This window comes from Mauremys mutica, chromosome 2, assembly GCF_020497125.1.
Source record: "Mauremys mutica isolate MM-2020 ecotype Southern chromosome 2, ASM2049712v1, whole genome shotgun sequence".
Lineage (NCBI taxonomy): Eukaryota > Metazoa > Chordata > Testudines > Geoemydidae > Mauremys > Mauremys mutica.
Window position 1 is genome coordinate 250,618,442 of NC_059073.1, and position 17,651 is coordinate 250,636,092.

A 17,651-nucleotide genomic window follows, 5' to 3' on the forward strand; every position below is an offset into this window, starting at 1 on the left:
GAAACATTCATCATATAGTTAATGACATAATTTTTAAGGAATACATTCTGTAAATGATTGCTTATGGACAAACCCCATGCTTCGGCAGAGTTCATGATGGTTGTGAAGTCTGCAGTAAAATGCTTAGTAGAATGTCACATAGGAGTTGGCCATCCATGACTTCGAGGACCTGAAAAGTTGGGTGAAAGTACATTCAAAATCACAGTATCTGTTGAATTGTACCATATACCCTTGTTATTTAGAGAATTTCGCACATAGCACTACAATCGGTTAATTAAAAACAAAATTTTGCTAGTCTGCTTGTTAAATAAAAGTAATGTTTCAGTAATTCTTAAATAATTCTTTAATTTTATTGTTTGCAAGATTTTGTTGCTTGAGGTTCCCATTGAAGGACAAAAGAAAAAGAGAAAGAAAGTTTTGTTGGAAACTAAACTTCAGGGAGGCAGTGAGATAACCCAGAGCATCTTGGATTATGTAGTAGAAACCACCAAACCAATTTCACCAGCTAATCAAGGTATCAAAGGTGAGAATTGTTTTTCCTTATTTCATATTGGTGTCTCTATAATAATTGTATTACTCAAATAGGCCAGTTAAAGGAAGTAAAATAATATCTGTTTTAGAAATTAAGCTCTATTTTAAGTTCTGCAAACAGAAACATGCAACTGAACCCTCAGGCTGTCCTTTATTTTCCTTTTACTTCTGAATGTCTTTAAAAGAACCCTCAGAAAACCCCAAACTGTTTCTGACAAGTTTATCGTAGGTGAGACCTTGTGTGCCCATACCGATATTTCAGTACAAAATGAGTTTTACAGCCAAGTTTCTAAATACTTGGAAAAACTAGATTACAGTGCACACAACCTTAATCACAGTTAAAAAATTAGCAATTTTAAAAAAGGCTTTAGGGATGATCCAGGAAATTATGCACCAGATTGACCAATTTTACCAGGTATAGTATAAGGCTAAGTTATAATAAAATAATAATAAAACATCTGGAAGATCGTGATATGATAGTATCTAGCTAGCACAGTTTTTGCAAAGGAAATTTGTGCCTCACTTATCTGTTAGAATTCTTTGTCCATGATAGTAAAATAGAGGATAAAGGGTAACCATTTGATATAGTTTATTTAGACTGTAATAAGGCCTTTGACAGGTTCCCTCTCAAGAAGCTAGTAAAGGAACTAAGTAATTCTGGGGTAAGAGAGAAAGTATTGTCATGGATCAAAATCTGGTTGAGAGATAAGAAACAAAGAGTTAAGAATACATAATCCATTTTCATCAGGGCAAAGGCTTAATGGCAGAGTGCCTCAAGGTTCTATAGTATGACCATTGTTGTTTAATAGACCACGTTTACACTTAACAGTTTTCTTGGCATAGCCATTTTGAGTAGGGGTGTGTTTTTGTTTTTTTTAATGATATAGCTGTGCTGGCAAAAAGTGCTTTTCCCTGTATAGCTCATTTTGTTTGCTGAATGGTATAAGTTATACTGACAAAAGTACCTTTTTGCCAGTGTAACTGCTTCTACACAAGGGCGATTTTTGCTGGTGTAGCTGTACCATGGCCATATAATTATTAACAATCTAGAAAAGGGGGTAAGTAGTGAAGTAGCAAAAATTTGCAGCTGGCACAAAATTATTTTGGTTAGCCAAATCCAGAGAAGACTGAGGAATTTTAAGAGGGTTTTACCAAGCTAAGTGAACGGGTAACACAATGAAACTTAAATTCAGTGTTAATAAATGTAAAGTAATGCACGGTGGAAAGAAAAATTTGAACTACAGATACACTTTACAGGGTTCTAACTTAACAGGATTGACTCAGGAAAATAACCTGGGCATCACAATGTACAGTTCGATGAAGACTTTGCTAAATGTGCAGCTGAGGTCAAAAAGGCAAATCAATGTTAGGTTACACAAAGATGGGATGGAGAATAATATGGAAAACATCATAATACCATTATATAAATTGGTGGTTCTCTTTCATGTGGAATACTGTGTGCATTGCTGCACACCTCATTTTAAAAAGTATATTACAGATTTTAGAGCTGGTTTAGAGAAGGGCAATGGCAATGATTAGGTTCATGGGGAAAATTCATATGAAGAGAAATTGAAGGTATTGGTAATTCTTTACCTGTTAACAATCTGTGTGTGTGTGTTGAGTTGCACATATATTCATGCAGCTGCTCAGGGTTGTTCAGATTTAATTTGCTTCCTCAGTTTTCAGAAAATAATATATTATTTTGTTTCCTGGGAAACAGAAAGAATCAAACTGCCAACCATTTGTCCATACAACACTCAGTTGATTTCCTTTGTTGTTTTAATAATATGTTAGGAAAGCGAGTAGTGTTAATGAAGAAATTTCCTCTTGATGGAGACAAGGTGGGCAGGGAAGCCTCTCTTTTCATTGTTCCAACCGTTGTCAAAGGTAATGTTTAAAACATAATTCCTGAAGTTGTGTGAATTTTAGAGAAAGTCAAGCCCTTGTTTCCTAAAGAATTTACATATTTATTTTATATAAATGTTAATTGCTGTGATATTTATATTTGGGTTTGGAAGAATTAGATTGAGGTTGATAAAGGTCCATAATTGTCTGTTTCTCCAGATGCCTAAAAACAGGAAAGAAATGTAGTTAGTCAAAGTTTAAAGAGAATCAAAGTTTTTAAAAAATAAAACGTTGCATTTTTAGAGAACCAGTGCAATATTTTGTTATATACTCAGTACATTTACTAATAGTTAATTTTGGTATTATGAAACAAGAAAACAAATTTTATTACAAAGGCTACTGTATTTATACTAGTAAACATAAAAAAGGATCTTTTCCAGCACTCTTCTGAGAGAAGAGTCCCCATTGAAGTGAATGGGCATTCTTGCCTGAGTAAGGAATGCTGAGTAGGTCTCTGAAGGCAAAATATATTTCACATAATAAGGGATTATAAAATACTTTTAAAATATTAAGGAAGTTTTTTGTGTTTTACTGGGGAAACATGTTCGCTTGCTATTTGTGATATGCTTTGAAAGTGAAAGTTGGCAAATAAACACCATTTGAATCATAAGGTCTTTCACAAAGCTAACATGTTGTTTTTCCTTCAACAGTGTACAGTATACAGTTTTTTCAGTAACTCAGAAAACGAACATGATCACAATGGTGGAACAGTAACGGAACATTTTATGAAGCGACAAAGAGTCCTGTGGCATCTTATAGACTAACAGAAGTATTGGAGCATAAACTTTCGTGGGTGAATACCCACTTCGTTGTCACATGCATCTGACAAAGTGGGTATTCACCCACGAAAGCTTATGCTCCAATACTTCTGTTAGCAGGGGTCCCCAACGCAGTGCCCGTGGGTGCCATGGCGCCCATGGGGGCATCTAAATGCGCCCGCGTCCTGGTCGGCAGTGGAGCACCCGCTGAAATGCCACTGAATTTCTGCGGCGTTTCGGCGGTGACGCCTCTTGATGACATCACTTGTCAGCGGCAAGTGACATCATCGATAGGCGTTGCCGCCGAAACACTGCAGAAATTCGGCGGCAACACCTCTCGATGACGTCACTTGTCGGTGACAAGCGACGTCATCAAGAGGCGTCGCCACCGAAATGCCGCAGAAATTCGGTGGCATTTCAGCGGGTGCTCCACCGCTACCATGGTCCTTCTTCTGGTGCCTGCCAGACGAAAAGGTTGGGGACCACTGTGTTAGTCTATAAGGTGCCACAGGACTCTTTCTCACTTTTTACAGATCCAGACCAACATGGCTACCTGTCTGATACGGAACATTTTATAATACATTTAGGGTATCTTTATTGCATTGAATTTTGTTACAAAAGAATTGGTATGTAATTTGTGAGAGGCAAGGTGGTTCAGGTAATATCTTTTATTGAACCAACTTCTATTGGTGAGAGAGAGAGAGAAACTTTAGAAGTTAGTCCAATAAAAGATATAACCTCACCCACCTTGTCTAATATCTCTCATATCCTGGGACCAAAACCACTACAAAAACATTACATATGTAATTTGTATCAGTTACCATTTGGGAAAAATTGATCTACCATAGTCTAAAAATAGAATATCATTTCTTTTGACTGAAATTGTATAACTGCAAAAGAAGAAAACAGGATTTTTGTTGCTGTTGAATAGTTTTCTGTTTCTCTTTCCTTTTTAGATAATACAAAATATGCATACAGTCCTGGATGCCCAGTTTTCTACTGCTTACAGGACATCATGAGGGTCTGCAGCGAATCCAGCACTCATTTTGCTACACTCACTGCTAGAATGTTAATAGCCTTGGATAAGTAAGAAATATCATTAGTAGAAATACGTGGTTAGAAATAGAAATAGACAAGGAAGTCTGCAAACATGAAAAATTAGATCTGTTTTACAGCAGTCTTGTGATCACTGAGAAGGAAATCACGGTGATATCACATGTTGTTTTCTTAGTAAGTTTATTTTAAAAAAACAAGCAAATCTTGAGGATTGATTTGTAATTTTTCACACCAGATAGTTTCAAGGTGAAGATGGTTATACTTTTTTAAATCTAGAGCAGGGATCGGCAACTTTTGGCATGTGGCAGGTAAACAAACCGGCCTGGCCCGCCAGGGTGCTCACCCTGGCGAGCTGTGTGCCAAAGGTTGCCGATCCCTGATCTAAAGGGTCCCAAAAAGAGGCTTGTTCACTTCTAATGCATTAAAGAACCATGCAAGAATATTAATAATGATACCTACATTTTATATAGATAATCTTAATGATAAACTTGCCAGAGTATAATGGAGTCACCTTAGCATCTCCATAGTTTAGATTGCACTGAGGTTTGCACTTAAACTAGGAATTAAACCTGTAACTTATGAATAATATAGTGTATCTTCCCCAGATTTACAGCACTTATTTTTAAATTAGATAATTATGAAAATTTACAGATAATTACTTTAATCTGATTTCTAATCTTTTGGAAATTGGCTAAACACATATTTTTGGTGAGTCTGACTTCTTCAGCTCTGTGTAGCAAATACATTTTTTGTGATTTTTTTTTTTTGTTGAGATTTTAAAAGTGACTCACTCCTAAATTCTGATCCTGCAAACACACACACTCTTAACTTTACTCGTGTTGTTCCATTCAGTGGTAAAACAATCAGTCCTTCATTTTATCTTCAGAAATGAAGAAATACTGGCGTGGCTTGTCCAAACTGTTCCACAAACATTGAATTCAATAGAATGGCTCACGTGAGTGAAGTTAAGCACATGCATAAATGATGGCAGGATCAGGGTCAAAGACAATATCAAAATATAAGTTATACACCTCTACCTCGATATAACACGACCCGCTATAACACAAATTTAGATATAACGCGGTAAAGCAGTGCCCCGGGGGGCAGGTCTGTGCACTCCGGTGGATCAAAGCGAGTTCGATATAATGCAGTTTCACTTATAACACAGTAAGATTTTTTGGCTCCTGAGGACAGCGTTATATCGAGGTAGAGGTGTATGTTAATTTTTTATTTATTAGCACTGGTAGTCATAACGTTTTCTGTCTGCTTCGCAGTGGTAATTGTCAAACTTACCTGTCATTGAATCTAAGCTTCTATTTAATATAGAATATCAGGGTTGGAAGGGACCTCAGGAGGTCATGTAGTCTAACCCCCTGCTCAAAGCAGGACTAATCCCCAGACAGATTTTTGCCCCAAATCCCTATATGGCCCCTTCAAGGATTGAACTCACAACCCTGGGTTTAGCAGGCCAATGCTCAAACCACTGAGCTATCCCTCCTATCTTTGTTGCCAGACTTTATGGTTGTGAAGAAAACCTTGAAAATGTGAACAGAATATAACTGATGCTGTCTCATCTAATTGAGTCTTTAGACAGACTGAAGAAATAGCTCTGAAAAGTTTGAACACCCTAGCCCAGGGGTCTCAAACTCAATTTACCTTAGGGCCAGTGCCAGTCCTCAAATCCTCCCAGCGGGCCAATAATGTCACTCATGCCACCCAAAATTCCGCCCCCACCTGCCTAAGGCTCTGGGAGAGAATTTGGGTGGGGGAGGAGGTCTGGAGCAGGGGATTGGGGTGCAGGCTGTGAGAGGGAGTTTGGGTGCAGAAGGGGTGAGAGGTTGGGCTCTGGGAGGGAGTTTGGGTGGGGGAGAGGGTCTGTGGTGCAGGCTCTGGGCTGGGGCAGAAGGTGGGGGTGCAGGAGGAGGGTGCGGGGTTGCAGGCTCTGGGAGGGAGTTTGGGGGCTGGGGGTGTGGGGAGGAGGTGTAGGCTCTGGGAGGGAGTTTGGGGGCTGGGGGGTGTGGGGAGGGGTGCAGGTTCTGGGAGGGAGTTTGGGGGCTGGGGTGTGTGGGGAGGGGGTGCAGGTTCTGGGAGGGAGTTTGGGGGCTGGGGGGTGTGGGGAGGGGGTGCAGGCTCTGGGAGGGAGTTTGGGGGCGGGAAGGGGTATGTGGGAAAGGGGTGTGGTGCAGGCTCTGGAAGGGGGTTGGGTGCGGCGCTTACCTGGGGCTCTGGGTGGGCAAGGGGGCCTCCGTGCACTGCTGCCCCCAGGCACCGCCCCCGCAGCTTCTTATTGGCTGCAGGGGAGCTTCGGGCAGGGGCAGCGTGTGAAAGCATAGGCCTGCACCGAGGCTGCAGGGAGGGGCCGGCAGCCACTGGAGCAAGCAGGCAGACACCGTTCAGCTCTGCTGCACTGCCAGGTCCTTGTGGGGGGAGCACCTGGGGGCAGCAGGTAGTGCCAAGGGAGAGACCTGGCCCCAAAACTGCTGGAGCCCTGTGGGCCACACTGGGGAGGATCGTGGGCCGCAGATAGCCCGCAGGCTGGGAGTTTGATAAAATACCGTGGGGTACTTGCTCAAAAGGCCTCTCACAAGCCAGGGACAGTTTATTGCACAGTGGCCACAACTTTACCAAATAAACAATATTGTAAACAGATGGAAGGAATTAAGGTATTCTTTGCAGCAAAGGGTAGCTGATGTCCAGGACACCTTTTGTCCTGACTAGGAGAACCCAAAGTCACAAGAAACTACCCAGCTAGAGATATACCATCCAGTCTACCCATGTTTGGACACATGGCTTGGACTGCAAGCCACACTCCACTCCCATAGAAAAGTTAGAGTTGCTACTGAAACAGACTAAGGCAGCCTCTGCTTGTGAGTGTTTCTGTCCTAGCTACACAGTGAATACCACAATTCTCAGAATATATATCTCTCTTTATCTCCCTTCCATCCTGGCCTAAATAACCAAATATTTTTTCCCCTGAAAAGATTATGTCCACCCCAAACTTGTGTATTACAGTATGTGAGAACCCACACACAAATATGACTTGACCTTAAAAAAGCCCTAAAAGCCCACAGTGATCAACAGAACGATAACATTAAATCAGCAATTAAATGCCAAGACAGTCTCCAGAAGATAAAGACCAAATGCTTGCCCTAATTCATGCCCCACAAGGCATGTGTGGATGGCAAAATCTTACTGCAGCAAAAGGAGTGTGTGAATGGCCCAATGTTTCTCCCCAGCTTAATCTAAACAGGGGGCAGGTCCCTCCCTCCGTCCGTCAGTAAAAGCACTCCTTAGAGTCAGAGGAGCAATTCAAGTAACAGATTTAGGGTCTGATTCTGTAGCCTCTTCATGCACACAACAACCTTTGACTTCCCCAAAAGTGGTGTACCCAGTGTGGCTAAAAAATTAGCCCTTTGTTTATCTTCAAAATGGTAGTGTGACTTTTCCATTCTGTTCTGCAGGTGGTTAGATGAACGACATACACAATCTCATTCCATCCCAGCTTTATTCAGACCATCTCCTCTTGAGAGGATTAAAACTAATGTTTCAAACCCCGCATATGCTATTGAACCTGGGCAGACGGAGAGCTCTCTACACATGGGATATACTGCATTAGAAATAAAGAGCAAAATGTTGGCGCTGGAGAAAGCAGATATGTGTATCTATAACCCTTTGTTTGGGTCAGATCTTCAGTATACCAACAGGGTAAGAGTTTTGTAGTATGAACTATATTTTAGTTGTGAAAGGGATTTGATAATCATGTATTGAACTTTAACATAGGTATTCTCAGTCCAATGCTTGTGGCCAGATTTGATTTTCAAATGTGCGAATTTGAAAATCTGTCCCCTTAATAGCAACAAGTTACAGTAACTCCTCACTTAAAGTCGTCCCGGTTAACATCAGAAAGAGCAGCCCTTTGCAGCTAGCTGGTAGGGGCTTGCAACCAGGGTGGACCGGCAGCCCCCTCATCAGCTCCCTGGCAGCCACCCAGCAGGCTATCAATTGCTGGCAGTTCAGCTGTCCCTCCCCCCACTGCCATGCTCCTGCCCTCTGCCTTGGAGCTGCTCCCCGGGCCTCCTGCTTGCTGGGTGGGGGGAGAGAGAAGAGGAGGTCTAATATCAGGGTGTCCCCTTCCCCCCCCGTTCCTGCCACATGCTCACCCCATTTCCATAGAGCAGTGGGGAGACACAACAGGGCTCAGGACGGAGGGAGCTTGCAGGCAGCAGCTGCTGTCTCAACTTAGTGATCTAAAAAGGCAATATTCTTAGAGCGGGGTCAGCACACTTAAAGACACACACACACACACACACACACACACACACACACACACACACACACACACACACACACACACACACACACACACACACACACACACACACACACACACACACACACACACACACCCTCCCCTCCCCTCCCCTCCCCTCCCCTCCCCTCCCTCCATTCATAGAGCGTGACACTACATTAACAACAATGTGTTAGCCCTTGAGGGCTCAACCGAATGCTAGTTCATCATTTAGCACTAAGGCATTCCCTAGGAAATATTCCACCCTCTGACTCCACCACCTCAACCAAGCTTCACAATCATCATTGCTGTGTACAGTATTAAATTGTTTGTTTAAAACTTATACTGTATATACATATATATAACATAGTCTTTTGTCTGAGGAAAACATTTTCCCTGGAACCTAACCCCCCCTATGTACATTAATTCTTATGGGAAAATTGGATTTGCTTAACATCGTTTTGCTTAAAGTTGCAGGACATAACTACAATGCTAAGCGAGGAGTTACTGTACTGTATTTACATTGGTTCCACAGAACATACAAGTCACTGCAATTGGTTTGTTGAATTCGCAGTGAGAAGTTTTTCAGACTTTTTTTTTAATTATTTTTTAATAGTATGTTGTCTTCCTAGGTTGATAAAGTGGTTATAAATCCATACTTTGGTCTTGGAGCTCCAGACTATTCAAAGATTCAGATTCCAAAACGAGAAAAGTGGCAACGCAGCATGAGCAGTGTCACAGAAGACAAGTACTGTTACATTTATATAATTTGTTTTATATTATTTATTCATATTACAGTAGTGTCTAAGGCCTCATTCAGGGAGCAGGGCCCCCATTGTCCTAGGGACTGCACAAAATCTTATATAAAAAGTAGTCCCCAAAGTGTTTGCAGCACAACACAACAGATTGGTGAAACAAACAAATGTAAGGTGGAGTACGGGGGGACAGTTGGAGGATGAGGCAACACCAAAATGCTTGTTTCTTAGCATGATTACTGTTAGTCATGGCTGGCCATCTGTCTACCTAAGTTCTAATTGTATAAACATTGACACATTTTAGCTGCTTGTGCTTTGTGTACATGATTAGATACCCATAAGTTGTCATTTTGATATTTCTTTGATTGTTGAAATATAAGTGAGTTTCATCTTTTTCATATTTTGCTTCTCATTACTAGAGAGCGCCAATGGGTAGATGATTTCCCTCTTCATCGCAGTGCTTGTGAAGGAGACTCTGAATTACTTAGTCGCCTTCTAGATGACAACTTTTCAGTCAACCAGTTAGATAGTGACCATTGGGCACCTATCCATTATGCGTGCTGGTGAGTATTTTTTCCAAGTGAATGTATCTCTGGTATTTATGGCTGAAAACCTCTACCACTAAGCACTTGTGTGGTTTAAAATAGTAATTAAATGCCAGAAAATCCAAACTCTAGCATTTTAGTTGTTGTTTGTTCTTATAGTTAATATAAAAAAAATGTTGAAAGAGAAATTAAACCTCATGCTTCAAGGTTTAAGCTGATCTCTGACTAAAGAGTTTAGAAGATGGAGATCTAATGGGACAGTATCCTACGTCAGCCTAATGCTAGTTTTCTTGTACCTTCCTCTGAAATACTTGGTGCTGGCCCCTATCAGAGAGAGTGTATTGGACTAGATGTACCATGGGTCTGATCCAGAATACCAATTCCTATGTAGCCCAAAATTTTGATTTTATTAAAACAATTACAAACCATCAGACCCATAGAAATGTTTCAATATTTAATTCAGTCTTTAAATTAATCATTCTTCTGCAAATATTACAGTACTGAGAATTTGAAAGTGAAACTGACATATGAACAAATGTGAAACTGACTATTGATTTTTGTCTATGCAGAAACAAATGCAAAAAGTTAACCACATAAACTGGATTTTTAAAATCTTTTGATTTTAATGTCATGCGTGAGAACCCTTAGATAGAATGTGGTATAGAAGTGAAGAGCATTATTATTAAACAATGGCTTGATTATTCCATTTTGAAAATACACAGAGAGCAAGAACTTTAAATAATATGTTGCTTTATTTTTGTTATTTCGGTGTTTTACTTCTGGTTCTATGCAGCGTTTCTACAGAATGTCTTATAGTTGTAACCTGGCCACTATAGATAACATTACACCAGAAGTTTCATTATAACCCTTCTTTTCACATGATCCTTACATTCTGAAATACATCCTTTAGATAATTATCCTCATGTGTTTTCTTAGCCCAGAGGTAAATTTTTATGGAAAATGCGGTAACATTCTTCAGCTATTTTTTGAATTATTGAAGAGTGAAAGAAATTACACTTATTTTAAAGCATTATAAAATGTTTTTAGCTCACCAAAATTTCAAATGGCTCAAATCCACTTCCCACCAAATAGTCTGTAATGAGGAGTAGGTTTATCCAGAAAAGAAGAATTCTGCTCTGCATTCCTGTAGTCTGAACTAAAATTGGTCACAAGACAGCTCTTATTCTTTGCATCATAGAAATATAGGGCTGGAAAGGACCTCAACCCTCCCTGTGCCGAGGTAAGACCCAAGTATAGCTAGACCGTCCCTGACTGGGGTTTTGTCTTAAAAATCTCCAATAACAGGGATTGCATGGCCTCCCTTGGAAGTCTATTCCAGTACTTAACTATCATTATAGTTAGAATGTTTTTTCTAACATCTAATCTAAATCTCCTTTGCTGTAAACTAAATTGACGACTTCTTGTCCTACCTTCTGTGGTCATGGAGAACAATTGATCACTGTTCTCATTGTAACATCCCTTAATATGTTTGAAGACAGAGTAAAGCAGAGCAGTTACCTCCCACATCATGCTTCTGGCACTCTTACTAATACATCCCAGAATGATATTTTTCTTTTTTCGCAACTGAATCACATTGTTGGCTCATATTAAATTTGTGATCCACTATAATCCCCAGATCCTTTTCTGCAATACTACTGCTTAGTCAGTTATTCCCCGTTTTGTAGTTGTGCATTTGGTATTTCTTTCCTAAGTGAAGTAATTTGCATTTGTCTTCATTAAATTTCAGACCAAGTCTCCTATTTATCAAGATCATTTTGAATTCTAATCCTGTCCTCCAAAGTGTTTGCAACCCCTCCCAGTATGGTGTGTCTTCTGCAAATTTTATAAGCATATTTTCCATTCGATTATTCAAGTAATTTAATGAAAATATTTAATAGTATTGGACCCACGACAGAGCCCTACAGGATCTCACTAGAAACATCCTCACAGTTTGAGAGCAAATCATTGATAAGTACTCTTTGAGTACGATTTTTGAGCCAGCTGTACACCCACATTATAGTAATTGCTTCCAGACCACATTTCCATATTCTAAATATGCCATATGTCCTAAAACATTCAGGAATATCTCTGAAAGCATCTGAAATAGGTTTGGGTTTTTTTTTTTGTTTGTTTGTTTTTAATCTTGTGTTCTTTGTTGTGGCCATTCTGCTTTTAATCTCTCTTGTAGGTATGGAAAAGTTGAAGCCACTCGAATGTTGCTGGAGAAAGGGAAATGTAATCCAAATCTACTGAATGGACAACTTAGCTCTCCTCTTCATTTTGCTGCTGGAGGAGGACATGTTGAAATTGTGAAAATTCTTCTAAACCATCTGGAAATTGACAGAGTAAGATACCTTTGTAATTGGAATGATTTTTACCTACAGTTGCAGCACACACTTACAATATCTCTCAGATATGATATGTCCCCAGTTCCCAAGGTAAAAACAAATAAAAAGCAGTTTCAGTTCTTAATTGTCTCTAAATCTAGCCCAGTATCTGTCTACCAGGTGCCCCTGAGGGAGTGAACCTAACAGGCAATGATCAAGTGATCTCTCTCCTGCCATCCATCTCCATCCTCTGACAAACAGAGGCTAGGGACACCATTCTTACCCATCCTAGCTAATAGCCATTTATGGACTTAGCCACCATGAATTTATCCAGTTCCCTTTTAAACATTGTTATAGTCCTAGCCTTCACAACCTCCTCAGGTAAGGAGTTCCACAAGTTGACTGTGCGCTGCGTGAAGAAGAACTTCCTTTTATTTGTTTTAAACCTGCTGCCTATTAATTTCATTTGGTGACCCCTAGTTCTTGTATTAAAGAAATTAAATTTAAAAGGACATACATTTTAAACTCCCAAATTCTAGTTGTACAATTATCATAGGAAACTCCATCTTAAAACTTAATCTGCCCAAACATACAGACTGATTTATATTTGCCCCCCTTGTCAACTCTACTTTAACTGGATTTTACTAGAGATTTGAGTCTAAATTCTCACTATCTTTTTGTAAAATTCCTATTCATTATGAAGAAGTAAATTTCTCAGTCTCTGGGTTTTGCTTGAATTGCACATTTCTATTACTTATCTAGTTAAGTCTTTTTTATTATTTTATTTATTTATTTATTTATTATTGCTATCGAATCAATAGGCTCCAATCAGGGCTGGGTTCCATTGTTCTAGGTGCTCTGTAGACACATAGAAAGAGACAGTGCTTGGCCCTATAAGAGCTTATAGTCCAAAAAAAAAAAAAAAAGCCAAGAAGTATATAAAGAGGAGTAGAGCAGGATATGTCCAAGTACAAGCAAAGTGGTCACACTTATAAGAGACGTGTGTTGTTAGTTCCTCTCTTTTCTGCAGCATACAAAGGGTAGAGAGAGGGAAGCAATCAAATTCTGCACCATTTTTGTATGCATTTGTTGTATATACATACTGTGTCCAATAACAAATGCTCATAGTGTGATGAAAATGTACAGATGGAAAATACATTATAGGACTTAAGCTATAACCCCATCAAGTGGGGCAGTAGTTTTGGTTGTTAGTTATATTACATTTAATGTACTGATAATAAGTTGTATATAAAAGGAAGTATTTCTTCACACCACACAGTCAACCTATGGAACTCCTTGCCAGAGGATGTTGTGAAGGCCAGGACCATAACAGGGTTCAAAAAAGAACTAGATAAATTCATGGAGGATAGGTCCATCAATGGCTATTAGTCAGGATGGGCAGGAATGGTATCCCTAGCCTCTGTTTGCCGGAAGCTGGGAATGAGCGATGAGATGGATCACTTGATGATTACCTATTCTGTTCATTCCCTCTAGGGATCCTGGCACTGGCCACTGTCGGAAGACAGAATACTGGGCTAGATGAACCTTTGTTTTGACCCAGTAGAGCCATTCTTATGTTCTTATATATGGGAACTTCAAACCCTCCTCTCCACCACCAGCACAACCACAGAAGATCTATGACTGCATTTTACTCTATATGTAGAATATATGTCAGAATGCACAGTAGCACAAAATTAGAATACTAAAATTCTATTTTAAATGGCGTCAAATTGGTGCTTATGTAATAAATGACTGACAGCGCTGACTAGAATAAGATTTAGTGTAAGCAATGTCTATGCAAGGTTTTTCATACAACTCTGCCAACACACCTCAATCTTGGCCTGCAAACACACCTGCTCTTCTTATCCCAGTGATTTCCTGTGGAGATGCTGCCAGAAACAGACAAAATAAACAGAGAAGTACAATTAATTAAAAGTATTTAAACAATCAAACTTCTGAACTCTATGAACAAGGGAGGATTTTAATTAATAATATTGAAAATCCCAGATATTTTAGTTATCTTCAAAACTTGTTAACGTTTACCTTTCTAGATTGAAAACTATATTTATGCCAGGCTTTCTGTTCATATTTGTAGCACATTACTGATCAACAAGGAAGATCCCCATTGAATGTCTGCGAAGAGAGCAAACAGAATGATTGGGAAGAAACAGCAAAACTGCTGAAGGAAGCCATAAATAAACCTGTATGTGTTTTCCTTTTAAACAGTTTAGTAGTTATATTTTAAAGTCTTATAAAATGTATACAGAGTGGAAAACCAAGGCATGTGATAGGTCCATGTATAGCAACGATAGTCTACAGGACACATACTCTGCATGTATTTAGATTTTTGGTGTGAAATGAACATTTGTCATTTTAAATGTTTGTATCTTGTACCTATGGCTCTACAGCTGTGTGCAAGATTTTAAAATGTAATAATCTGATTTCTGGAAGTATAAAATAGCACAAATTCTACTGCCACTACTGATCATTCTACCACTGTTTTCTTTTGTATGTATACCAGCGTTTTATATATTGATACAGTCTGCTGATATGTTGTTTTTAAGCCCATTTTCATTTGACTTTCAGTGTTACTGAAAAAGGAACTGATCCCTCTCATTTTGCCTTATAAAGTAGTTGTTTTAAACTCTGAGCATTACAGATGTTATTGCCTTCTAATATAATCAGATTAATATAGTAAAACTAAATATTTGGGAATTTAAGTTACTACAGTAGAAGCAAGTGCTATAGTTCAGATTGCAAAATGTTTTCCATTCTAACCTCATTTTCAGTCAATCATAATTTTCCAAGACATTCACCTTTCTGGCTAAAAGTTTCCAGGCTTGGTCTCTGAATTTTTTGGGGGAAAGACTGAGCAGAGGGGAGATGGGGAAATACACTGCTATTATAATAAATTTTTACAACTATTTTTTAAACAGCTAAAGCATTGAAACAACTGGAGATAAGAAGTTTAAGCTCTCAGTCCAGCTTCGTACTTAAACACATGAATAGTCCCAGTGACTTAAATGGGATTATTTATGGCATACATGAAGTTAGTCACGTGCTTAAAGCATGGCTGTAGTGAGACATGTTCTGCACCCACAATCCATTGAAGTTAATCGGAGTTTTGAGTAAAAATTAGTAGAAGTAGTGGTAGTACTACCTAAAGGTCTCAAGTAGATTGGGGGTCACCTTGTGCTAGGAGCTGTACAAACATATAATAAATTAAGGCCTTTGCCCCCAAAGAGTTTATGGCCTAAAAGTTAAGATTTAAAGGATAAGTGAAACAAATTAGAGGGATAGAGAGAGGAAAAAGTAACAATAAGATGTTTTAATATAAACTAGTTGTGTGCATAATTCATAGTCAATCAGTAGTAGTAATCATATAATGCATGTGGCAGGATATATGTAGGCACTTAGCCCTAGATTTTTGAAAGTATTTATGTATTGTTCTGCTCAGCATTGCAACACCTAAATACCTTTAAAAATCTGCACCTTAGCTACTGTGTTAATGGGCATGGTATAGAAATGTAGAGAGAGACAATGCTACATGGTCTCGGAGGCCCCACAAATCCGTGAAAGGTGTTCTGATCCAAGATAAATATAAAAGAATTCTGCAAAATTATTTTTCTAAAAATGTAAATGCTGCTAAATTGGATTAAAAATTGATGTTTGTGGAAATGAAAGCAATAGAAGAGTGGGATTTTAATTTAGGATTATTTTGTCTCCCATTTATTTTAATGGTATTTTTATATATTTTTGCCATAGTATGAAAAAGTACGGATTTATCGAATGGATGGGTCATATCGTTCTGTTGAGTTGAAACATGGAAACAATACTACTGTACAGCAGATAATGGAAGGAATGCGTCTGTCTCAAGAAACACAGCAGTACTTCACTATTTGGATTTGTTCTGAGAACCTTAGTAAGTAGTTAGAGAACTTATAACATTGTTGGAGTTATTGTTTTGGATTTTGGGTTTTTTTTACATTTATTTTTGTAAATGTCTTGCTAAAGTAAAAAAGGACACGAGCAAGACTGGTAGACCAAACAATAATCTTGTCAGCTTTCTTTAGTCATATACATTGTCCCATCATTTTCTGCATTGCTGAGTCATTCTTGAGACCTTTAAAAAACTTATGAGAATTTTGCTCACTGTAGTGCAGAGAGGCAATTGCGAAAAACCTAGACATGACTAGATTGATAAAGAGTTGGCTAAAGAGTTAGTTAGATGAGACTTTGGAGCTGAGCAGTGTTGTTTTGGGGGGTTTTTGGAGTTTGCTGGGGGTTTTTTAACACCTAGAAAAAAAATTCTTTAAAAACACACGTTTTGTAGTGGCTTAGATTTGGTGCCTGTCATGTATGTTTTTAAAATAGTGGCTCTCATTGGAAAGAAGGGAAAAGATTGTGCATCATGAAATATCTTACAGTTCTGTAATACCATCTGTGAGAAAATCATCTTGAATGCTTTCTAGAACTTTAAACCATTGAGATCAGTGGAGCTGCTGCAGTAGTCTGCCTGGCCACCCTCCACAAAGAGAACTAGATGTAGATGCCTGAAGAGACAACATAGGACTTCTGTGAGAGCTGCTGGATGCCTAATGCTTTTTACAATCATGTCACTTATTAAGGTGCTTAAGTATGGACTTTGCTGCCTGGTTTTAGGCTCCCACTCTTAAAATCTTTGCCTGCAACTATAGGGCCAAATCCTTCAAACCTTGCTCACATAAATGAGCCATACTCATATATGCAACTTATTCAACTTCAGTGGAATTATTCATATGAGTAGTAATTAAAGGACTGGACTTATGTTATCTATGCATATGTTGCGTTAATTATTTGGGCCATCTCACCGTGCATCAAAAGATCTCTCAGCAGCCACAGGCTTTCAAGATCTTTTTTTTCCCCAGACACTAAATTTTTTATTTCTCTCAAATAAAACAACTTAATGTAATTTACAGTTGTAAATCATGTCCTTTCCCCTGGCCCGTGGTCTCTTGAAGGAGCCATTATTCCCTGCAGCTCTCACTTCTCAGGTCCTCTGCCTGGGTGTTAATTCAAATCTGTCTCTCCCTTCTGCTGCAGCTTTCCTCCCTGCAGAGTTGCACTCCTAGAACATCTGCTTGGCAGCTAAGGAGAGCCCATCTGCTCCCTTCTTGTCTTGATACCTGAAATCATGCTGCCCTTTGCATCCCTGCAGGCCTGGCACTTAGTTTCAGTCTTCTATCATATGATCCCTGGATTTTATTTCCATCACCTGGGAAAGTGAGCTGAGCCTGGCACAGAGTGCAGCTGAGCCCCATCCCCCTTAAAGGGCTCCCTCACCCTGTGACAGTCCTTAGTACATACTTTATTTCCTGATTGAAGCATTATGTATTATGAGATACTTTTAATGACTATTTAGTCTGCTTAAATGTGTACTAAGGTAAATTTGATTACCTCAACTTATTTCATATGTATAATAAATTCATGTAGTGAATGTTGCATAA

At 39.1% G+C, this 17,651-nt stretch overlaps 1 protein-coding gene and 1 long non-coding RNA gene across 4 annotated transcripts in view; one reads left to right on the forward strand and one right to left on the reverse strand.

Annotated features, from left to right (window-relative positions):
• KRIT1 (KRIT1 ankyrin repeat containing) overlaps nt 1–17,651 on the forward strand; it is a 47,652-nt gene that overhangs the window by 12,460 nt on the left and 17,541 nt on the right. The window contains exons 3-11 of the mRNA XM_045003436.1: nt 364–523; nt 2,326–2,418; nt 4,151–4,280; nt 7,712–7,955; nt 9,171–9,286; nt 9,713–9,856; nt 12,027–12,183; nt 14,261–14,368; nt 15,931–16,087. Of these exons, the coding sequence (XP_044859371.1) occupies nt 364–523; nt 2,326–2,418; nt 4,151–4,280; nt 7,712–7,955; nt 9,171–9,286; nt 9,713–9,856; nt 12,027–12,183; nt 14,261–14,368; nt 15,931–16,087 (1,309 nt within the window). The remainder of the gene's footprint in view (nt 1–363; nt 524–2,325; nt 2,419–4,150; nt 4,281–7,711; nt 7,956–9,170; nt 9,287–9,712; nt 9,857–12,026; nt 12,184–14,260; nt 14,369–15,930; nt 16,088–17,651) is intronic.
• The window catches only part of LOC123362887, a 47,854-nt gene that overhangs the window by 4,715 nt on the left and 25,488 nt on the right, over nt 1–17,651 (reverse strand). The window contains exons 3-6 of one of the 3 annotated variants that reach the window (XR_006576623.1): nt 14,209–14,298; nt 13,995–14,054; nt 2,125–2,599; nt 74–169 (exon numbers count right to left, since the gene is read on the reverse strand). This is a non-coding gene — a long non-coding RNA (uncharacterized LOC123362887). Of the gene's footprint in view, nt 1–73; nt 170–2,124; nt 2,600–9,852; nt 12,169–13,994; nt 14,055–14,208; nt 14,299–17,651 lie in introns of those variants that run through there. The other 2 variants (XR_006576621.1, XR_006576622.1) reach the window with 2 other exon arrangements.